The sequence below is a fragment of the Alternaria viburni genome (assembly GCF_023758015.1).
Source record: "Alternaria viburni strain BMP 2772 chromosome Unknown scaffold_25, whole genome shotgun sequence".
Classification (NCBI taxonomy): Eukaryota; Fungi; Ascomycota; class Dothideomycetes; order Pleosporales; family Pleosporaceae; genus Alternaria; species Alternaria viburni.
In genome coordinates this window covers 126,700-148,270 of record NW_026055794.1, presented here as the reverse complement: position 1 = coordinate 148,270, position 21,571 = coordinate 126,700, and the positions used below count along the sequence as shown (strand labels likewise).

The 21,571-nt window shown below is 52.2% G+C and overlaps 11 protein-coding genes across 11 annotated transcripts; 5 read left to right on the top strand and 6 right to left on the bottom strand.

Annotated features, from left to right (window-relative positions):
• Window positions 1-916: 916 nt before the first annotated feature.
• J4E79_009452 (uncharacterized protein) lies at window positions 917-2,497 on the top strand (the record flags this gene model as incomplete). Its single annotated transcript, XM_049358298.1, has 1 exon — window positions 917-2,497. The coding sequence occupies one exon, from the start codon at window positions 917-919 to the stop codon at window positions 2,495-2,497; it is 1,581 nt and encodes a 526-aa protein (XP_049207153.1).
• A 140-nt stretch (window positions 2,498-2,637) lies between these two features.
• On the bottom strand, window positions 2,638-4,104 carry J4E79_009451 (uncharacterized protein; the record flags this gene model as incomplete). The annotated part of the gene is made up of 1 exon (XM_049358297.1): window positions 2,638-4,104. The coding sequence occupies one exon, from the start codon at window positions 4,102-4,104 to the stop codon at window positions 2,638-2,640; it is 1,467 nt and encodes a 488-aa protein (XP_049207152.1).
• Window positions 4,105-4,331: 227 nt separating this feature from the next.
• On the top strand, window positions 4,332-4,885 carry J4E79_009450 (uncharacterized protein; the record flags this gene model as incomplete). The annotated part of the gene is made up of 3 exons (XM_049358296.1): window positions 4,332-4,402; window positions 4,449-4,499; window positions 4,546-4,885. 3 exons carry the CDS (start codon window positions 4,332-4,334, stop codon window positions 4,883-4,885), a joined length of 462 nt encoding a protein of 153 aa, XP_049207151.1.
• Window positions 4,886-5,126: 241 nt separating this feature from the next.
• J4E79_009449 (uncharacterized protein) lies at window positions 5,127-6,097 on the top strand (the record flags this gene model as incomplete). Its single annotated transcript, XM_049358295.1, has 2 exons — window positions 5,127-5,723; window positions 5,792-6,097. 2 exons carry the CDS (start codon window positions 5,127-5,129, stop codon window positions 6,095-6,097), a joined length of 903 nt encoding a protein of 300 aa, XP_049207150.1.
• A 156-nt stretch (window positions 6,098-6,253) lies between these two features.
• Window positions 6,254-7,396, bottom strand: J4E79_009448 (uncharacterized protein; the record flags this gene model as incomplete). The annotated part of the gene is made up of 3 exons (XM_049358294.1): window positions 6,254-6,780; window positions 6,837-6,951; window positions 7,004-7,396. 3 exons carry the CDS (start codon window positions 7,394-7,396, stop codon window positions 6,254-6,256), a joined length of 1,035 nt encoding a protein of 344 aa, XP_049207149.1.
• A 1,626-nt stretch (window positions 7,397-9,022) lies between these two features.
• Window positions 9,023-9,742, bottom strand: J4E79_009447 (uncharacterized protein; the record flags this gene model as incomplete). The annotated part of the gene is made up of 2 exons (XM_049358293.1): window positions 9,023-9,282; window positions 9,340-9,742. The coding sequence occupies 2 exons, from the start codon at window positions 9,740-9,742 to the stop codon at window positions 9,023-9,025; spliced, it is 663 nt and encodes a 220-aa protein (XP_049207148.1).
• Window positions 9,743-10,377: 635 nt separating this feature from the next.
• On the bottom strand, window positions 10,378-12,811 carry J4E79_009446 (uncharacterized protein; the record flags this gene model as incomplete). Its single annotated transcript, XM_049358292.1, has 7 exons — window positions 10,378-10,826; window positions 10,874-11,416; window positions 11,463-11,772; window positions 11,840-12,067; window positions 12,552-12,608; window positions 12,663-12,731; window positions 12,806-12,811. The coding sequence occupies 7 exons, from the start codon at window positions 12,809-12,811 to the stop codon at window positions 10,378-10,380; spliced, it is 1,662 nt and encodes a 553-aa protein (XP_049207147.1).
• A 3,710-nt stretch (window positions 12,812-16,521) lies between these two features.
• On the bottom strand, window positions 16,522-17,299 carry J4E79_009445 (uncharacterized protein; the record flags this gene model as incomplete). The annotated part of the gene is made up of 3 exons (XM_049358291.1): window positions 16,522-16,608; window positions 16,694-17,020; window positions 17,072-17,299. The coding sequence occupies 3 exons, from the start codon at window positions 17,297-17,299 to the stop codon at window positions 16,522-16,524; spliced, it is 642 nt and encodes a 213-aa protein (XP_049207146.1).
• Window positions 17,300-18,007: 708 nt separating this feature from the next.
• On the top strand, window positions 18,008-18,358 carry SMD3 (small nuclear ribonucleoprotein Sm D3; the record flags this gene model as incomplete). Its single annotated transcript, XM_049358290.1, has 3 exons — window positions 18,008-18,055; window positions 18,112-18,172; window positions 18,225-18,358. 3 exons carry the CDS (start codon window positions 18,008-18,010, stop codon window positions 18,356-18,358), a joined length of 243 nt encoding a protein of 80 aa, XP_049207145.1.
• A 543-nt stretch (window positions 18,359-18,901) lies between these two features.
• Window positions 18,902-19,798, top strand: J4E79_009443 (uncharacterized protein; the record flags this gene model as incomplete). Its single annotated transcript, XM_049358289.1, has 2 exons — window positions 18,902-18,980; window positions 19,029-19,798. 2 exons carry the CDS (start codon window positions 18,902-18,904, stop codon window positions 19,796-19,798), a joined length of 849 nt encoding a protein of 282 aa, XP_049207144.1.
• Window positions 19,799-19,868: 70 nt separating this feature from the next.
• J4E79_009442 (uncharacterized protein) lies at window positions 19,869-20,678 on the bottom strand (the record flags this gene model as incomplete). Its single annotated transcript, XM_049358288.1, has 1 exon — window positions 19,869-20,678. One exon carries the CDS (start codon window positions 20,676-20,678, stop codon window positions 19,869-19,871), a length of 810 nt encoding a protein of 269 aa, XP_049207143.1.
• Window positions 20,679-21,571: the final 893 nt, after the last annotated feature.

Sequence of the window (21,571 nt, the reverse complement as noted above, 5' to 3'; positions counted from 1 at the left end):
GTTGGTAATTGATGAAGAGAGAAGAGATGAAGAAGAATGGAGGAAAGAGAGGGGGAAGGCAGTATCTATATGATTCAGCAGGAGCTGTGCTAGAATGCTAAGACTTAAATTGTGGTTGAGGACGGAGGCAAGTATCCTCTATTGCCCTTGTTGAGCTGGGTCGTGCCCACTTCATCCACATGCTGTAATCGCGAGGCCTCCTTCTCAAGAACAAATTGGTGGAGCGAAGTGCCCAGCTTGTGATAAACGCGCGTACTGTTGAACCTGAACTGCTTCTCATCGTGAGCGCTGAGCGGCAAATCAACATAAGACGGCCTAGACGCGGCTTTGTTCTCCATATTGTGGACTGGGTTCCAGATTGTGACTATGAAGGAAGAAGATCGTGTCTTCTTTAGGCACATTGCTGTGGATATTCGCGCAATCTTTTCTTCAACAACTGAACCTTCAAACGTGTATAGAGCTCTGCGTGATCCGATTGACGAGAGTCAAAGTCATTGAGATACTGCAGATCTGTTACAATTATGTAAGAGTTCCGCCGAGACCTAGGAATGTAATGGTACGAGTGGATTGTCAGTAGTACGGCCACGCTTGGGGTGTGATCTGAGCATTGGAACGGAGCACATGCGCAACACATTCACCAACGCCTGACCTGGGCCTGAAGATCGTGGTGGATGTAGAAAGCAAGGAGGGAGCAGCTCAAGAGCGGAGGGCATTAGCTCCACTAGCTCCAGACCCGCCCAAAAACGTCATAGTCTCAACCAACCAGCGACGACCAGACCAACCAACATAGTACTCGCGAATAGCAGCAACATCTTGAGCAAGACCCTCTCGGTTTTTTGGTCACGTCGCCTCTTTCTATTACGAAATTTTCCACCCTCACAACCAGGAAAGTAGAGATACGCGCAATCCTGCGGTCATGGGCCGCACCGAAAAATCCCAGGGTCTTGCGCCACCCGCCGTGCGCAAAGATATCCGAGCCAAACAAGCGCGACACGTGGTGAACAAAGTAGTTCCTGCAATATTGGCATCAAATGCAAGAGCTAGGCGAGGTGCGGACGGGAGTGAGCTTATTCCGAACCCGGGGCCGAACGGCACGGTGGGGCAGGATAGTAAGAGTAGGGATGGTGCACGTGTTGAGGGTGGTGAGGATACGGGCTATGTGAAGAGGAAGGGTCAAGGGAGGCGGAAGGTCAAAGGTGGGAAAGACGATGTTGAAGAAGAAGATGCGAGGAATGGTGATGTGGGGAGAGATGCTGGCAAAGGAAGAGGAAAGGGAAGAGGCAAGAAACGCAATGATTCTCTCGACGAAGGGCTATCAAATCTCAACTTGAATAGTACTGCAACATCAACACCCGACACATCCAGGAAACCGCGATGCATACGCATGATAACGACGGATGCCCTCACAGCTGCACATATGCTCGCCAACCCCTCATCATACGATGCCAACACGACCACGGTACCAAAGCAGACGTCGAAGAAACAACCAAACCCATGTATCTTGAACATGGCCTCTCCCCTCCGTCCAGGCGGCGGTCTCTTAACAGGCGCGACTTCTGCCGAAGAATCCCTTTGCGCACGCACAACGCTGCTGCCCTCGCTCAAAGAATCCTTCTACCGCCTCCCCGAATACGGCGGCATATACACACACGACGTGCTCGTTTTCCGCTCTGCTCTCCCTCTTGGCGATAGCGCCGGTGAGCTTTCTCCGACTGAGCGCTGGTACGTCGACGTCATCAGCGCGGGGATGTTACGATTTCCTGAATTAGAAGGAGAAGAAGAGGAAGAGAAGAGATTGAGCAAGAAAGATAGGGAGATTGTAGAAAGCAAGATTAAGGGTGTATTGAGGATAGCGGAACAAAAGGGGGTCAAGGCGTTAGTGCTTGGAGCCTGGGGCGTTGGAGCGTATGGGAATCCAGTAAGAGATGTTGCTGAAGCTTTTGCGAAAGTGCTGGGTGGCGGTAGCTCTCATCTTTCATCTGGAGGCAAAAAGAACAACAAGTTACCATCGACTGGTGCTGAGACATTCCCGTCAATCGAGAACATCATCTTTGCTATTCCCCAACGCAAAGTCGCCAACGATTTCGCAGCTGCGTTCGGAGGCAAGATCGAAGTCGAAGAAGGCCCCGGAGCTTCTGGCGACGATAATGACGAAGAAGATGACGAGGAAGATAAGGTAGCGGAAGAGTTGAGGAGCAAGATCCAAGAGATGGACGGCCAGATAAGTAAGGTTTGGAATCCAGATCTGAAAGCAAGGCTGGGCGCTATTCTGGATGGCTTGAAAGCGCAGTTGAGGGAGAGGGAGGGGACGCCTCGAACGGGTAGTGTGGATAATGATGAGCAAGACGAGGACGATGATGAGAATGAGGGAGACACTGAAGACAGCGATGAGGCAGATGCGGATGAAAATGATCAAGATCTCACTGCGCACAACCAAAGGATACCTGGCAAGAGAAGAGATACAGTAGATGACAGCGATGACGACGACGAAGATTAGATGCGCCCGTACGGAGCGGAGTTCTCATGACTGAAGACGAGTTTCAGCATGTTCCTAGTAAGAATACATTGGTGGGTATCTCAAAACGTCTATATGCTCGAACTTTTGTATGTATATAGCAGATTTCAATGCATCAACGCTCAAGCAGTTGCACTGGCAACGCTCGGTTCGTCCAATACAGGTACTGACTTTGTATCCTTGGTGCCGTTTGTGGGTGTCCCCTTGCTGGGCTCATCGTCCTCCAACCCCAGCTTCTTGAGATCCACGGCCAAAGGATCAGACTCGGCTGTGCTTTCTGTAGGGCCCTCGTATCCAGGTGGTGGCAAAGCCCATTCAGGCAAGCCAGTCTCATAATCCCACTTCCCTTCCTCACACCTGTATCTGCGCGCATGCAGGTAGATACCCAACTCGTGCACACCCGGGTCGCTATACAGGTCTGTATCGCACACTTTGCATTTCTCCCCGGTCATTCGCTCCGCTTTCCTCTTGTTGTAGGCATCGACCATCTCGTCGTGGTATGCGACCGCGTCGGCAACTTCTTCCTTGCCCATGCGCGAGAGGCGGGACATGATGTCTTCGTCGTCTTCGTCTTCGGATTGTCCGCGGCCGAGGGCGGGGCCAAACACGCGCTGGTTGGCATATATGGGGTCGTTCGATATGGGATGACCGAGGAACTGGAGGTGGACGCGGAGCTGGTGGGTGCGGCCTGTTACTGGCATGCAGCGCACAATGGAGTAACCGCGGAGTTTCTTCCACGGCTGACCGTTGGGGCCTGTCTCTCCATCCTGCTTCTCGCCATTGTTTCCATCGTCTTTAGGTGGGTAGTATGCCAGCCTCTTGAAGACCGTCTTCGCTTCCTTGCCGTTTGCACGCACGCGGTTCAAACCGAGCTTCGGGCTGATCTGTAAGATAGGCTTCTCGCAGAGGATCTCTCCTTCTGGGAACTCGCCTACCACTCGCGTGATGTACTCCTTCTTGACCGTCCTCCCTCTGATCTGTGCACTCAGCTCCTCTGCCGCCTGCTTGTGCTTGCCAATGAACATGATGCCGCTGGTGAGCCTATCGAGTCGATTACACGGCAACGGGTTCCAGGTATAGCCACGATCGGCCCTCATGATCTCGATGATGGAGTTGAAGTTGTAGCGGCCGGCGGGGTGTACGGGCATGCCGGCGGGTTTGTTGATGACGATCATGTTGTCGTCTTCGTGGACGATGCCGATGGGCTGCGCGGTGCACGGAGGCTCGTGCCGGTGGAGGGTATGCGATATAACATCGCCGTTCTTGACTATCGTCTTCGTGCTCGGCACTGGCTGGCCATTGATGACTACGCGACCCTCTTCTATGGCCTGCTTGTAGTACTCGGCGGGCCGGTCGCGGAATTCGCTAGAGAAGATGTCGAGAATTTCTCTGCCCCGCCATCTCTCCTTGCAGAAGGTGTTGTATGTGAAGTGGTAGGGCGTGACCTTGCGCAGGCCATCTTCGAGGTAGTATGGGCGCGGCCAGGGATCGCAGGGCGTGATTGCGACGGCGGGCGGCTCCTTCCAGGGAAATTTGTCGTCGGGCAGGGGCGGGTATTTGTCGCGCGGGGGCGAGGGCACTAGGGCCATGGAGGGAGAGCCTGTGCGCGTCTTGGGCACAGGCAGGCGGCCCTTGGAGGCGAGGTATGCGAGGATGCGCGGAGAGGGCGCCAGAATCGCGGGGGAGAGGGGTGAGGTGCGTGTGGGAGAAATCCATGCTGCGCAAGCCGAGGCTGATGGGTGACGCAGCCAACTAGCCGGCCATCTTCATGTCCGAGACGCGTCTGTCTCCAACACCAACCACAAGCAGAGACAACATGGCACAGCAGGCGTTGAAGTCGCGTAGACGGGGCGACTACAAGTTTCAACTCGAATACAGGACACGATGGTGCGTTTTCTCGCGCGAGGCCCTTGTCGGTACTGACAGCAGGAAGGAGCGACAATGACATGTACCACCACATGAACAACAGCGTATATTACTATCTGTATGTCTCTCCACTCCTACAAGCAATGCTTACTAATTATGAGCAGATTTGACTCCGTAGTCAACACATACCTCATCCAGCACTGCTCACTGCACCCGCCTACCTCCCCACAGATCGGCCTCGTCGTACATTCGCACTGCGATTACCTCGCCCCTGTCGAGTTCCCCTCCGTCGTAGACCTCGCATTACGAGTCAAAAAGCTCGGCAAGAGTTCCGTCACATACGAGATCGGTGTCTTCGAAAGGGGTCAAGAGGAGGTCAAGGCCGTCGGCGAGTTCATCCACGTTTTCGTCGACCGCGACAGCCGCCGACCTGGAAAGGATGGCATGAGTGACCAGCTCAAGACTGGTCTAGAAAAGCTGCTGGCGGAGAAATCAAAGCTGTGATATACCTTGGCATCAGAGCTGCTGAGCTATGCATACAACAACACCCACAACCCAGCCATGTTGGCTGTATGGGGACCATTCCTACAGTCCTTGGAAGAGAACCGATTACGATTCGCCATCAACCGGAATCACACCAGATATCAGCGAAGAGACACAGGCGGGGTATCGGTTAGCCATACTTCGGCAATGTATACCCGATACTCCAATACTGCATTGCGTTCAGTTGTCTCCAGCACTGGAGATGGCGTTGCAAGACATACCTCCTCACACCAAAGTCCAACAGTTCTTCTCGCATCGTATTGTCTTCCCTTTCATCCTACAGCTCAGATTCTCAGCTTCGACACCTCAAAGAGACAACACCATGTCCACCTCCGCAATCCAAGGCCCAGGCATCCTCTTCGTCCGCTCCCGCATCTCCCCCTCCGCCAACGACATACTCTCCGAGCCCACTTTTCTCGCCTGGTACGACAACGAGCACATCCCTGAAGTAGTCTCTACATCCGGCGTCGACTCTGCTTTCCGCTTCATCGATATCCACAAGTCCTCACCTATTGGCAACGAGCAGAACCCAAAGCCATTCCTAGCATGCTATCCCATGGAAGATCTGGCATTCACGCTAGGCGACGAGTTCAAGAAGATAGGGTTTAAAAGTAGTGCGCTGCCCTGTAGTGGTGTAATCTATGATCTGGCGGATATGGATGTTAGTTACCTGGGTATCGTGGGCAAGACACCAAAGAGAGGAGAGGGAGAAGGAGGTGGGCCGAAGTATGTGATCTCATCGGGTGTCCGACCTGAGAAGCAGCCAGCAGAAGAACAGGTCACTGCGTTCTTCCAAAAGGTATGCTGATCCTGTGCCATGCCCAGTGAGTCCTTTTAGTAGATTCGATACTGACGTTAGTATCCTAGCAAATCTGGACGCTCGAAAAGTCCCCGCAGTATATGCGAACACTGCGCTTCAGACTCCTCTACGCGAGGACTAATGCGCAGTCTCGCGCTCTCAAGGGTTTGCCAACGACAGATGAACCCCATCCCGAGCCGTCAACCTGGATGGCTATGCATGAGTTTGCGGGTGTACCGGACGAAAACTTGGTGAAGACGCTAAGTGATGGTGTGAGCAAGGCTGCTGAAGAGGGTGGTTGGGGCGAGACGGAAATTGAGACGCTGGTTTGGAAACTAGATCGTACGCACGGAGATGGGAAGTTCTTTGAGTAAGACAATGGTAGATTCGAGTTGTTTACGATAAAGTTGTTCTTGTGCGATGCGGATGATGAATGCGTCAGAGATACAAAGCAGTACGTGAAGCGCTACAGATACCCCGTATTTCCCTTCGAACCCATTTCTTCTTTTACGGCACATGATAAATACCACTTAATGCTCATGTGCATGCTCATGATCATGATCATGTCCATCCCCCTCCTTCTCATCCCACGGATGCCCCTCACCAACACCCTCCCAAGGATCGCCCTTCCACGTCATCCAGGTCTGATGGCCCCTAACATTCGCCTCCAACTCCCCACACCTCCTCTGCTCCCAGCTCTCTTTACCAGCTACAACAGCCCAATGTTTCTGCGCCCTGCCCGCCCAGTACTTCGCACGATCCTCGATTCCGAAACTACTCCACGTGTACGCTAGGATCTCTTCGTACTGGGGTAGTTCGGTTAGGAGCCCTTCCTCTTCCAGGTGCTCAATGAGTTTGGGGAGAAGGCCGAGAAGCTGTGGTGAATCTTCTGGGTCGGTAGGTAGAACGGACTTCAGGGCTTTGATTTCGGAGAGGCGGTCATTGGACGCCATTGTTGCGTCGTCGTCTGCGGTGCATAGAGGGCAGATGCAGGTGAAACCGAAGTTTGCTTCTATAGACTTCACGCGACGTCGGCGAGCACGTTTTTCGAAGCCATCTATGGAGTGATTAGATACGTTCTTCTGTTGAGTTCTTCGGCGGGTAGTCACTTACAGCTTCTCGTAATCTCTTCCCCGGGCTTGATGTCTCTGAGAGCGAAGACTTCAAATGAGAGGGTGTAGTCGTCGAAACGCCATAGAGTGTTGGGTCGACAAGCATGATTGATGCGCTGTATTGAAGTTAGCATATGCTTAATAGAAAACTAATCGGTCATGACTTACCGCGGCCTCGGGAATAACTGCCAAAAGCTGGGGCAGCTCGTCAACCCATGGCCATTTCACAGCAATGCCGTTCGTCACGACGATGTCTTCGACGGTGCCATCCACATTAACGTCCAATTTCTTGACCATCTCTCTAGTTTTTGTCGGCAACTGATCGACTGCCTGCTTCAACACGAGCTGTGGCCTCGGCATCTCCGGAATTTCCAGTATCTGCTTAGCGACGAACAGCACAGGAGTCTGCACAATCAAGCTCTCGCCTGGAAAGATCCCGGCGATATCTTTCTTTGCAAACAACCCTTTGCCCTTTTCTCGTGCGTATTTGACCTCCCACATACCGATCTCTTCACCCACTTGGCCTTCCATGCCCCCAATGCTCATGCCAAACGTCTCCATGGTCACGCTAGCCGCGACCTCGGGACTCACAACAAAGCTGATTCCGCGACCGTTGTTGTAGTTGGCATTAGTGTAGGCGCAGAATGTCTGATGAACATCTGATCCTGTGCTCTCGTTCTCTTTACTGGGTAGTACGATGTCTACGCATGTAGGGTGATGCGTCCATGGAAAGGTATCGGAAGTGTAGCCATCCTGAGCAACGGGACAAACCGTTGAGGGTTTGTTGATAAGACCATCCTGAATAACGGGACTGCGCGCAGTGTAGAAAAGTTCCGCTCTGGCAGTCGATGCGCATAGAAGTGCTGCGGAGACAGCGAAATAACTGGGTGAATGCCGACGCCGCGGCCATATTGCTGTGACCATTTTCCAAGCTCTTTTACTCTCTCAACTATCTGTCCTGAATGATGCCGAAGAGAAAAGAAAGATCAAAGAAGCCAGACGTCCACATCTTCGACGTCGGAAGAATTAGTCGCGCGAGATAGGAAGCCACGTTTCACGAGTAATCACGAGTAATGATCTCCGAAACCCCTGTTGCTGAAACGTGCTGGCTGCTTGGCGGTTGCGTTGCGCCTGCATCTAGATTGTCTTGGGGATGCATGAGGCCAGTGAGGTTTGGGGCTGTTACCGTCGTTTGATGAGATAGATGATCCGGCAGAGTGGCTGATGTGGGGATGACTAGCTTCAGCGCCGGGAGAGTCGGTTGAATGGCGCACGTGAGCTGTGAGAACATCGCGCCTTCCTACGCTACATAAGCGAGGTCGTCATCCGACGGATCACGACTTTATCGTATGATATTCATGGTATGCTTTGAATCAATTTACTATGGGTGCGATACTTCCAACGGATCCCATGGCTGGCAGGGGCAACATGCGCACACTGTGAGACTGCACCTTGAAGGCTGCATTTCAACTAGATCGTGGCTTGCGCAGGCCAAATTTACACCAGAGACGATACCGTGCAGCATCTGCCATTCTGAGTAGAGTAAAACTGCTTTCAAGCCTGATACCAATCGTGAACTCTAACAAGCTTCCAAACTGCTTGCGACACCCGAAGCAAACCCACCTAAGTATAAGGCACGAGCTGGAGCGCTGTCCATTCGGAGGAGTCTGAACACGCATTTAGCACCCTCATAATCCACTATGCCATCAAGCGACCCACTTCATGCTCGTATCATAGAGCTCATGGATGTGACCTCTAATCTCACGATCCAAGAGAAAAACCAGCTCGCGAGTAAGTCGTCTAAGCGTTGCGGTCCCCTTCCGCAGACGCCTGCCAAGGTACTACACAAGAACTAACATGACCAGATAACCTACGCTTTCTCATCACCGTTGTTAAAGGGCATGCCGATACCGATCCACTATCTTTGAATCTGGCTCTAGAGTGTAACCGTCAGGGCGGCTTTCGCATGTTCTTCACTCGCGATGACCATTTCATCTTGGGGAGAATCGCGAATACGCGCGACGGGGCATTGGATGGGCTAAGACAGACGGTAGAGGGCTTAATCGATGTATCTAGGACCCGTATTCCTGTTACACTACTGGTTTCCTAAGGCAGCTTACATTCAGAGATAAAAATGCTGAAACACACTCCTGGTTTAATTGGCACTATCAGACGAACCCTATCACATCAATTCCTACAACTCAGTTTCCCTGCAAGCTCGACATATACTACCCCCCGCATCTTGCGCCTGTGATGCTCTACCAAATCCTTCTCCAGCACCATAACAGCGTCGAAATGATTATCGCCGACAGCCTTCGCGATAAATTTCTTCTCTCCCTTCCCATCCACATATAGGCTCGCCTCCACAGACTCTCCGCCTCTACTGCTGATGATCAAGAACTCCTTCTCATCCCTGACCCCGAAATCAGGTTCGTATATGGCACGACCTAACAACTCATTAGTATCGTAAAACTCCGCCAAACTTGGACAAACGGCAAACTCACCAACAGCCATCTTCCCTGCCCTCGCTAGCCAAGCCATAGCGAGCGCCTCTCGCTTATCAGGTACCCTCTCACCCTTCTGCTCCGCTAGATTTCGTATATCCCGCGCCGTCTCCTCATCTTCCTTGTCTCTTTCCCACTCCAGCTCGCCTTTGATTCTTGGTCTGATGTTCAGGCCGCGGTCCATGTCGGAAGAATTCCATGTAAAGTGCTCATGTTTCCAGTCGTTTGCTGCTGTTCTGAAGGAGCGGTGTTCACGGGTGCGAGCGATTTCCGCGGGGTTGTCGACAGCGCGGATATACGTGAGATAGTGGCTAGATGAAGACGGTGGTAAGACTTTGACGGTGATGTGGTATGTTGGTGCGATTAAGGCTGCGCCGTGGAGTTGTGCGGGGCTGGTTGGCATGGTTACGCTTCGGGTGTTGGGAAGTATGCGGCGATTGGAGATGTTGGCATCTGCTCGTAGTCAACAGTAGTTGGATTGGTGTAAGTATTAGAGTCAGAAACTCATAGTAGCCACATCAATAGTCCGCTCAGTCAGTGAATTCCGTTCCTACTAGCTGGCTGGTGAAGTGTCGCAAACGCTATGCAAACGCGGCTTCAGCAATGCACAAGCTCGCACTACAGGCCATGTCTGTTTGACAGCTGAAAAGAGCTTCAAGCATCGTGTAGTTTCACATTCCATATCCCACTTCTTGAAGTTGCGAATCGCGATGCTTGCTTAACAATGATAATTGCGGCGTAGAAAGGATAGGATCATTTTACGCGACGCGTTATGTGTATTTGATAAAGCAAGTTCTTAGTTAAGCACTAGACTGTCTGTAGGGTTGCCTGTTGCGGAAAGATACGTCCTACAGTATCTTGTATAGAGGGTACTCATTCCTCACGGAGTAAAGAAAGTCGTGATGACATATCGTGTAAAGCTGTTGAAAAACGTTCACCAGTGACGATTCTCAGAACCTACGGGTTATACCAGTCCCACGCCGAGCCATCATCTGAACGAGTACTCACGCCATTGGGAAAAGCTACATGGGGCAACTCCTAGTACCTGCCGCCTGGTGGCGGTTGGCCATACTGCTGCTGACCTGGGTATCCACCGGGGCCTCCTTGGGGCGGTCGCTGCTGACCATACTGACCTGGTGGAGGTGCTTGTTGACCGTAGCCTTGTGGAGGTGCGCCGGGTGGAGCACCGTATCCTTGGGGCGGATGCTGACCAGGTGGAGCACCGTAACCCTGGGGTGGCTGCTGTCCATAGCCTTGCGGCGGCTGTTGACCATAGCCCTGGGGTGGCTGTTGGCCGTAACCTGGAGGAGGTGCGCCATACTGGCCGGGTGGTGCGCCGTACCCGCCAGGTGCTGGGTTGCTCTTCTCGTCCTTCGAGTCATAGCTTCGATCAATCGCACCGAGGAGAAGCTTGATGATCCAAAGATCGGGAGTCAAGTCCACGGGAGGGTTGGCACGCATCATCTCTTCCTGTTCGTTCTCGAAGTCTGAGTTTCAATTAGCACAGGTCTGGTCTGGAATATTTGGAACTTACTGGATGTGCAGTCAACCATAGGGCCAACCTCAGGGTCCTCATCAAGCCGACTGAGGAATTGCCTGGCAGTCGTATCGTTTCCTACTTGAGCAAACTCGAAGGCGACAGCGCCACGCCCGTAGGGAGTCGACTGGAGCTGTCTGTAGGTCTCCTTGATGACTTCAAAAATCTTGGCTGAAGATTCTCCCGCCGGCTGCCCATCGGTGATGGCGATGACCAATACCGGCTTCTGCATCTGGCCTGAGCGTGCCTTTGGAATTACTATCTCATTGATGACCTTCTTCTCCATGGAGGTACCCATGGGTGTGAGACCCTTGAAGTTGACGCCACGCATGATCTCTGCGACCTGAGCCTCAGTCGCGACGCCATCTTGGAGAGGTCGGCCCTGTTGGCTGCGAGCGCCCGAAAGATCAGTGTTCATGCAGCGGACAGAGATGCCATCGTTATCGAAGAGAGTTGCAGCAAAAGAGACTCGGTCCAGAATAAGGCGCAAGTCTGTTATACGGCTGCCTTCCTCTTCGAACTGCATGGATCCACTGTCATCTAGTAGGTGTCAGTTTGATCAGCATTCTCGAATTGAACGACTTACCGATGTATAGCACGATGTCGTAAAGTGCTAGCTTAACAATGTCATTGGCAATCTCCTTTTGGATTTTCCATCGCGAGATGACTTGGTTGATCTTGGAGGGGGCTTGTTGGGCAATCTGGTCAAGATTCTGGCAGATCGGAAAGTTCTGGAGGCCCTTCTCTTGAATGCAGGCTTGCAAAAGCTGCTTGTAGCCCGCAATCTCAGCTGGTCCGGCCTGGACCTGTTGGGGAGGGGGCGGGCCGCCGCCATATCCTCCTTGTGGTGGAGGTGCGCCATACTGGCCCTGCGGAGGCTGTCCTGGTGGTCCACCCTAATATCACGTTAGTCTCTGCACAAATCTTCGCGGAAAGTCACTAGCTCTGCGTCTTTGCTCATACGTGGGTTTGAAAATCGAAGAAATCTAAATTAGTACGAACATTCGGCTGGAAAGCGGGCTGGCCGTAAGGTTGGCCATATTGCTGCGGCGCCTGTCCATAAGCGGGTTGCTGTGGTTGACCCCATTGGCTTTGCTGCTGGTAAGGCTGTTGTGGTGGTTGCTGTCCATACGGCGGCGGGACCTGTGGCTGATTCCATTGCGAGGGGGGCGCTTGACCTAGTTGTGGGGACTGTGGGAATGTCGATTGAGAATACGGAGATGAAGGCTGTTGTCCTGGCGGTGGTGGCGGGGGTCTGCTATACCCTGACTGCCCTTGTGGATATGGTGAAGATGCGCCATATTGGGTGGGAGCTGCCGGTTGCGCAAAAGGTGACTGTGGCGGCGCATACGAGCCAGGGCGCGGAGGCATAGGAGGACCAGGCTGTTGTTGTTGCGCATAAGGATTTGGCGCCTGCCCGGCGTTGGGCTGGTAGGCAGTGTAGCTAGATGACATCTTGCTTGATAGAGGCATGTGTGGCTAGGTCCAGGGACAAAGTGTGGCGGGTTGAATCCAGAGTGGACGTGCTCCGGGCGGGCGATAATTTATTGGAAGCCAAAAGCAAGTGGAGCCCTAAGGAAAAGGCTTGCGAATGCCCAGTCTTAAGTGGCGGGTAGGAGAAGGGCGATGACGACGCAGAGCAAGTGACAAGAGAAAGAAAGAGCTTTGGGCTTACCCCGGGAGCACCGGCACCTTGGGCACCTGGATACGCCTGATACTGTGGCTGTCCAGGCTACGTTGCATTAGTGAATCGTTGCCAACATTACCCTTTCATCTGGACACTTACGTAGCCACCTTGTCCACCTGGAGGAGGATATCCAGAAGCAGCCTGCGCCGCTTGCATCTTACTTGCGAGCTTTGCTACGAATCAGCCACGAATGACGCATGCGGGGTATGGAGGGGCAGCCAAGGAGCTGGCCGATAACATACACCCATCTTACTATTTGCGTGTAGAACTTGTAGTAGGAGGTTGAGGATTGAGGATGTCGGACAAGGCTGAATCTCGAGATGAAATCAGACAAGGTTGAGATGGAAGGTCAGGTTATAATGTATGCCTTGCGATACCGTTGGAACAACCTTGGAAGTGGCCGACGCTGACCATCAGCTAATGCCTACTCAGCCCCAGTGGAGCCGCTGCACCGCCCTCAGCTGACCACGTTCCTATTGGTCAACGACACATGGCCATTATTCATTTGTGCATCGTGTTTGTTGGTTACGAATTGTGGGAACGCGTGAGGCTGTGCTTGGTGCTTTCGGAAAACTGACGCCACGAGGCCCACGAACGAGCGGGGCGTTAAGAGGCAGCCGTGAACCTAGATACCGTCCAATCACCTTCCGGGCATGAGAACTTGCCGGTCAATACTCTGCTGCGCCTCCAACCGATTATAATGACAGTTACGACCACATGTACATTTATATTGCACCCGCAGCTTACAGGGCACTCTGTACGGGTGGTGCCTGGAGTTGTGCATCTAGGTACCACTGCCTAGGTACCTCTTGACGCGCTCATCTTCATATCAGCATCTATTAGCCCAGCAGTCAACATTCTCGCGCTTGGCTTCGCGATAGTCGGTCTTATGTATCTGCCTGAAAGAGCGCAGACAGATGGCCTGGACGATGGCCCGCCCACTAGCATCCCATCGGGGCGCGCAGCGCTTGACTATCGGACTGCGTATCATGCAAAGTCTTACTTCCGGCTAGTTCCTCTGGAACCGATAAATTCAGTGGACATGCGAAAAGAGTTCACCGGTTCGAGGGTGATAAGACTCGCCAAATATCAGTGATCAAAGTGAGTGGTGTTAGAACGCACGTATTGAAACATCCGTCAGGCTTTGCAAATTCTCACAATCCTCACTACATACATATCACGAAGCAGTGATATATGAAAGCATCGATCCGATTGCGATATATGAATCAAGCACGATAGGAGGGCTTCATTTCTCAATTTGATGTTAACCTTCTGCCCGTCTATACCCTATAGCAAGACCACTTGTCCCATCCACCATCGCACCAAGCATACACGTTGCTGCCATACTGACTCCTACATGCTGCAGGAGTGTCGACATCGAAGACTATACCGACGCCGAGGGCTCCACCTGAGCATCGCCAGTCGTTGCATGAATTTCCGACCCGGCTAGCAGTCAAAGGCAAAGCAGGCTGCTCACGGCAGGCCCGAGGCATGTCTATGCCGCCGAGTCTCTGGCCAGCTGCCGCTACAGCAGCTGCTGGCGCGACGAGCGCTGCTGGGGCGCCAAATGCTGGCCCGGCGAGGAGGCCGAAGCTGATAATGGCACCGAGAACTGTAGTGTGGGTAACCATATTGTTCCCTGTACACAGACGAGTAGAAGTTAGTAATTGAAGAGATAAGTTTCTATGTCTCAGTTTGGAGAAAAGAAAGATCTCGCTACTGCCACATACCTAGGTATCTGATGAAGACTGATGCGAACAGGTAGATCGTGGCTGGGTCTTGAAATTTGTGAGATGGTCGCTGTGTGCTTGGTGAGTGGGTGACTATGGAGGGGAGCTACCTAGGTATTCAAGGTGAAGAGGAGTAGTTCTTATAGTGATTTGCTCCTGCTTCGAACATGCGCCTTCATGTAGGTCGTCCAGGCATATTGATTACTAGCCACGTCACAACTGTCGACCAAATGATCTTACTTGTACGCTAGAGATTGGGAGGGAGGGGAAGGGGGTGGGTCTAAAATCGTTTATGCTACTATGCGGCGCAGCTTAGTGTAGCCGAAGTAGTGATAAGCAGACGCAAACATATGTGGCAAGGCTCTCGACCTTGGAGCATATCGTGTTCCAAATTCGGACGTTATATAGCTACCATTATTGGTCCGCATCACCTGTTAAGTCTTTCCGATTCCCTTACGTACCCCGTCCTAAACCGAATCCCTTCCATTAGTCCGCGCACATCCTGTCCAGGATGAAGGCTGCGAATGAACACTCGCCAAGTAACCAATACACAACGCGTGAGAATGGATGTGTTTTGGCATCCGAAAGACCTTGCAAAGTCCTCATTGAAGATGGACCGTGAAACAGTGGGACGTAAAGCCATCAACTCGAAAGCGACATATCAACCACAAGTGACAGGAAGAACGTGAATTTGTATATGTCCGTCTATGCCTTGTAGCAGCCCCAACTGAGCGCATCCCCATTGCACCGAGCATACACTCCAGCACCATATTGATTAACGCATGCCCGAGGGGTGTTGACACCCGTCTTGAAATTAGTGTACGCATCCCAGCACTTCCAACCGTTGCATGTACTATCAAACCGAAGAGCTCTCCACTGAGGTCCAATCTCCTTTATACAATAGGCGTCCATGTTAATGCCCTGAATCATAGATGTCCGAAGTTAGTATTTGTCTCACCAAGATTGCTCACATGGGAGAATGTACCCCTAGGTATTCACCTGCTGCTACTGCGGCATTGGCGGGTTCGGCAAGGGGTGCAGGAGCGGCAAGGGCTACAAGATCGGCAACTGCTGCTGGAGCAGCAACTGTTGGCGCCGCGAAGAGACCGAAGCTGATGATTGCGCGGATAATAGTGGTGTGAGTGACCATGGTAGCGGGTGCGTTCTAAGTAAAATAAGCCATCGTAAAGGTGAGAGTATATCATTGAAGTTTAAATGTCGTAGATCGCGCTATAGGAAGGGACTCGTTAATATGACATACTTGATGAAGATCGTTGAGGACCGGCGTATGGTATATAGCTCTTTCAATTTGTGAAAGGTCCGTTGCGTATTAGAAGAATGGATGGGGATGGGAAGAAGCTGTTCGAGATGAAGAAGAGCCGTTCTTATAGCAATTACTTCATCTTTGAACATACGCTTCTATTAGGTCGTGAAGGCGTAAGGCGTATTCTTTGTCGCCCGGCTCGAAGTATTGGACTAAGCCATCATAATCGCAGGCTAAAGTTCTGGGGCGTAAGTTGAAGTGGCACAGACCGGCATGCGATGCAGTCTGGTGGAGTGCCGTCCATGCTGACATGCAGCATGGCTTAGAAAAGACAGGTGAGGTTGTCGACATGCGGCCCGATCCTGCGTAGCAAGTCTGCTAGAGCTAGATGCACGTTGTAGTAGATACCCAGGTTAGTATCGAGACAGGGCTGCTTATCTATCTGCTCTGGGCTTTGGCGTTGACAGAGTGTCGAGCCTGGACTGAGGTGAACTCAGATGGGGAAGGTCTGAGGTTAGGCCCTCCGTAGGATTCGAGTGCGGGGCCAGCCGAGCACGCAGGGACTTACATACTAAGCGTAGGATTGGTTCTGTTAAATAGACTTTTCTGTCGATGTTAGCGAAGGCTGGTGAAGGATGCTCACTACAGCATCGTTTAAGGTTTGTGGTCAGAAAGTGTGCCGCTTGCAAGGGAAAACCCACCAATCGTTGCTTGAGTCGCGACCTTACAGTAAACCTCTGAAAATCTTCATATGTCGCGCAATAGAAATGGACAGACTCCAATGAAAGGCCACGTTTGAAATCATCGCTAGGTTTCCATGTGTATCTCGTAGTGAGGCAGAACGAAAGAAACTCCACGATGAAATTCGCAGGAGAAATTGTGGTTTACTGCTCGGACTGAAATCATCCGTCAAACAAGCAGATACGCATTCTTTCTGCTCAATAAGTCCGTGCTGCCTCATGTATTACTCAAACTGATTGCGGCTAGGATCAGGCGCAGCGTATCCTCTCCTGAAGAGGAAGCTCTGCAGCTTATCCTCAACTCTCGCAAACTATAACCCCATTAGCCTCAAAGACATTATTTGCGACTCCGTGAAGGTACTCGTCAGGATGCGCTCTCTGAGCTCAAGCACTTACAAAACCCCGTCCCTGTACTCCATCTCTGACCCATACTCCATATCCACCCATGAGGTTTGCCATCATGACGTCCGTGGACAGGCGATCTCCTACTATTGCGATTTGATCTGGTCTAGTCACACCAGAATCCGGATGCGCCCTGAAGTAAGCCATGACCTCCTCCTTGCAGCCAGGCTTCTTGGTGGTATGTCGCAACACTTTGACACCGGTGTTGGCCTCCAAGACATCAGCCTGGGCATAGTTCTTATCGGATGATGTGCCAGCTGTGTTAGAAACTATCAAGAGTTTTGAGCCTGGATAAGCGCGTCGCAGGCGCTGGAAATGATCCTAAAATGGTGATTAGTAACGTTCAGGGTGGGGAAAGGCGCGTAGCAGTACTTCATATGGCTTGTGAATCTCATCGGTATGTGGGACAGCAAAACAGTTGTCTTTGTCGAGCACTACAGCTTGGATGTCTACCTCTTTCTGCTCGTTGACCCCATCCTTCCTAAAGGCTTTCGACAGGGGAATGGGTAGATGATTGAATGTTGAGACTGTATGCTGCGGAAGACAAAGAGTCGGATTCCAAATCAACCGGAAGACATTTAGGGTGCCCGAGATGTTCATTTGGGATGCAGCGTGGTATGATTGCGATGGTGGAACGGGATGGTGACGCGCTTGTTGCGCGCTACTTTTCCAGAGATGTTGTTTCCGACGGTTCCGATATCGTTCCGAGCAACTCTCGAGGCCGACCGCTGCAATCAGTACCAGCGAACTCCACTTAGCCTGCTTATACGTTTATGCAGGTCGAAGATGCAGAGTGATATCAGTGTTCAACAGAGTTCCGGCAGTTTTCGCTGCGCTACAGGGGAGCGTACGGCTATGTCATCGCGAGGAGAGAATCTGGTAACGTAGACACGAGGAATACATATCACAGTATATGATAACGTGCTTGTATGAGATGAACGCAACTTGATAGGGTGTAGCTTGAACAGACATCGAGTTCTTGATGAGGAGCAGGCAGCAGAGAGCGATGGCATGATGACTAAGACATGGTCCAAGCTCAACCTCAACTTTCTGTAGACAGCGATATTAGCACCGCGCACGCGCTCTGCACCCACGACATCCAAGACTGCGCCGTGCACTGCTACCGACGACTCCTGCGTACCGAGAAGGCGACGAAACCCACGAAACACAATCGCGCCCCGATCGCGATTTGCGACCACGACACGAAGTCTTCACTTGTTGCGATCTACCACTATCCTACGGCTTCGAACACGCGAAGGACTCAACTAGTGATACCAGTCAAATTGGACGAGAATCAATACAGCCAAAATGACGAGCACTATCGGTATTCCAATCAAGCTCCTCAACGAGGCAGCAGTACGTTCACCGTCAAGTACCCTACCAATACTTGAGCCTGTGCTAATGGGTCCTAGGGTCATATTGTCACGCTTGAAATCACATCTGGCGAAGTCTACCGCGGCAAGCTGATTGAAGGTACGTCTCCATATGTGTATTAGCCTTGAGGCGTTGTACTAACGAGCTACAGCCGAGGACAACATGAACGTACAGCTGAAAGACATCACTGTAACCGCCCGCGACGGCCGCGTCTCACATCTCGAACAAGTATACATTCGAGGAAGTCATGTGCGGTACTTCATTGTCCCAGACATGTTGAGGTGAGATCCAATGCCTTATTGGAAGGAGACAGGCACTGACAGGTCATAGGAACGCACCCATGTTCCGATCGAGAGGCACAAGGGGTCGCGGTGTTGGTCTTGCGCGTGGAAGGGCCACAGTCAACAGGGCCAGGGCCAGCACTCGCGGCGGTGGTCGCTGAACGAGCCGAAAGTTACGGGCGAAAAGACAACATAAGCAGAGAGCATGCTACCGGAAGCGAAGCAGCAGCGAGGACGCGCCATTTGGTGCCAGGACTAGACAACGGAGGGAAGGACAGGTATGAAACCAGATCGTTCTTGCTGGACATACGCTGAAAATTGGGATAGCCACAAATTTGATGATACCTTTGAATGGGATGAATGCACATTTTCACATCACCAAGAGTAGCGCGTGCTGAAAGAATGAACGGCGGCATATGGAGTGAAAACGCAACCGGGCGTAGTCGCGAATGTCTGATAGTCCCTGCGGCAGGCGGGCGCCTACCCCACGTCCAAAGGCGAGACCCCCGAGAACTCCGCAACTCGACACTTTTTCCACCAACACAACATGGACATGGAGATCAAGAACCCACGGCGCATCCTCGCTATCGGTGCGCCGGGAGCAGGTGTACTTCCACTGCTGAAGGGTACTTGATACACCCTCTGCATTGCGCGCATCTACTGACTCGGCTTAGAACTCACAGGCTCCGCCCCAGAGCAAACCTCCGAAACCACGGCCGGCCTTGCGCACGAATGGCGTCTCGAGACCAAATACTACACCGCGAATCTTCCCATATGGGTCGACGAGCTCAGCAACGTCGCGGAATGGCGCACCGAATTCACCAAGCCCGAGGCTCGCGAGGTTGTCACCGCGCTCGGTGCGTGGATATACTGCTTCAAGAAACCAGTCGAAGAAAAGGATCTAGAAGTGATCAAAGAGACCATGCAGGCCGTTTCCGACGTCATCGACCGTGCCTGTGGTTACGGTGGTGATATGGTGTGTTTGGCTGTCGCGATGCCCCAATCTATAACACCTTACCTTGAGAAGAGCAATGAAGACTGGGAAGAACTGGCCATGGAATACGGTTTCGAATACGTCGACTCAGAGAAGAAGGGCAAGAACGAGTTTGGTGAGGCGACGGGCATACACAGAGTTAGGGAAGCGCTCGAGGCTGGGGAATGGGAAAGCATGGCGGGTTTAGGCTTGGGCGAGGATGACGACGGCTTTGGAGGCAGCTTTGCGGCAGAAGAGGCGGAGATGAACATGGAGCTGTTTGGCATGAAAGGCGCCCTTGCTGGGTTCAACGACGATGAAGGTCATGAACCTGGAGACAAAGAGGTCGAAGACCTGGAAGTCATGATGCAGAAGATGGTTGCTATCAAGGAGATGGGCGAGGGCATGGAAGAGGCTGAGCGAAAACGTTTCGCTGCAAAGGCAGTGAACGACCTGCTGAAAGATCTATGATACGGACATATCTGGACTGCAACAGACACTGCCGAGCACTATCGTAAATGCCTACCTACCAGCGACTACTTCAACTCTTCACGCAGAAACACAGCAAAAACGGGAAATCCATCTCTCTCGCCGGCTTCCCATCCTCAGCATCAACCTCCTTTCGCAGGACAAAAGCCTCATCGACCCTCACCTCATTAAACCCTGTCCCTAACAACAACTCTTCCATCTCGCTTTTCTTAATTCCGTGCCTCTCTACGCCCGGCCTCTTACTCACCGGATGAAACGGCACAGCCTCCGGTCCAAAGTCCTCATAGTCCGTCAACGCAACAACACCTCCAGGCTTCAAACACTTGTGCATAGTCGCTAGGATCTCCGCCATCGACGGGATATGATGCAGCGTTAAGTGGGAAACCACAAGATCAAATCGGTACGAATAAGGCGGCGATGGAGCCTCTCCTCGATGGGTGGCAAGGAGCGCTGCTGCGCTTTGCAATTCATGCGAGTCCGGGTTCGTTAGGAAGTGGTTCACCGAACAGAGATTCGGGTGGTCTGTTGAAAGATCCGCAAGCTTGGTGTCGAAGGCGCTTATCATGCCATCTGCTGTGTCGACGCCGATGAGGCTGCGTACATGTGGAGCTAGCATGAAGGAAAGGAGGCCAGTTCCGCAACCGATTTCTAGTACGTCGAGATCTGTGATGCTCGTCAGTTCAAGAGCGTAGTGGGATGGCGGTATGATAATACCTTTGTTGCTTCCATCTTTGAATGCGGGCACATAGCGCTTGATGGCCTCGAGTGCTTTTGAAGTTGACTCTACATGCTTCTCATTCGAATCCCATTCTAGTGCTTCTTTGCTGAAGCGCGCGTTGTTGATCTCTTGACTAGTTGTCATGACGTTGGTGATGTGAAAGTGAAAGGTTAACGTGCTTTCGAGAAAGGACCGAAAGGTACTAGTAGCAGTCGTGCATGAACAATTGTAAAGCAATGCTGGGGCGTGTCGTGATTGATAGGAATGTACTTGTGCATACGTAGAATGCTGTGCGGGGTTCGCGGGCATGATGCGGGGCGCTTCCGTCCTGGGACGACCGACAGTCGCGACTTCCTGTAATTGTACCGCGATCCACAAATGATCGAGATCTACTTCGTTTCTCCGGTAATCTGGCAAAGCCCTCTGGTTTGCCAACTGCTAGTGCCTATGCGGCAGAGCAAGCAGTCAGAAGATCGGAGAGCTCAGCCTCCACGCTCGAGAGGCTGTGCAGCGATGCCTTCTCCAACTGAACGCCCAGGCTGAGTCTCAGCGGGATCGTTGTTGCCTCGCTCTTCCGTCTCACATCCCTCGAATATCCCAAACTTGATTCCCATCAACCTAGCAAAAATATCGGCTTCAGGCATTCTCCACTCTGCGATGATCGGTTGAAAGGTTTGAGCTTATTGCAGTACAACCTCATTACACGAAAGAGCATCGTAGAAGATGGCAGCCTTGCGCTACACACAGCTGGATCGAAGTAAAAAAACCATCCGTCTCCTCACTGTAGCACCTGGCGACCCGGAAGAGCAAATCCGCTGCGAGCTCACGCATGCTGATCTCGACGAGTCTCCTTCGTTCATCGCCTTATCGTATACCTGGGATCAGGACGGCGGACAAGACGAAATCGAATGTTGTGACACAGCCATCCAAGTCGGAAAAAACCTCCGCAATTTTCTTCATCGTTTCAGGATCTGGGATGAAGGTCGCGGGAGTCGACTATGGATCGATGCGTTATGTATGTGTTAGATGCTCTATGA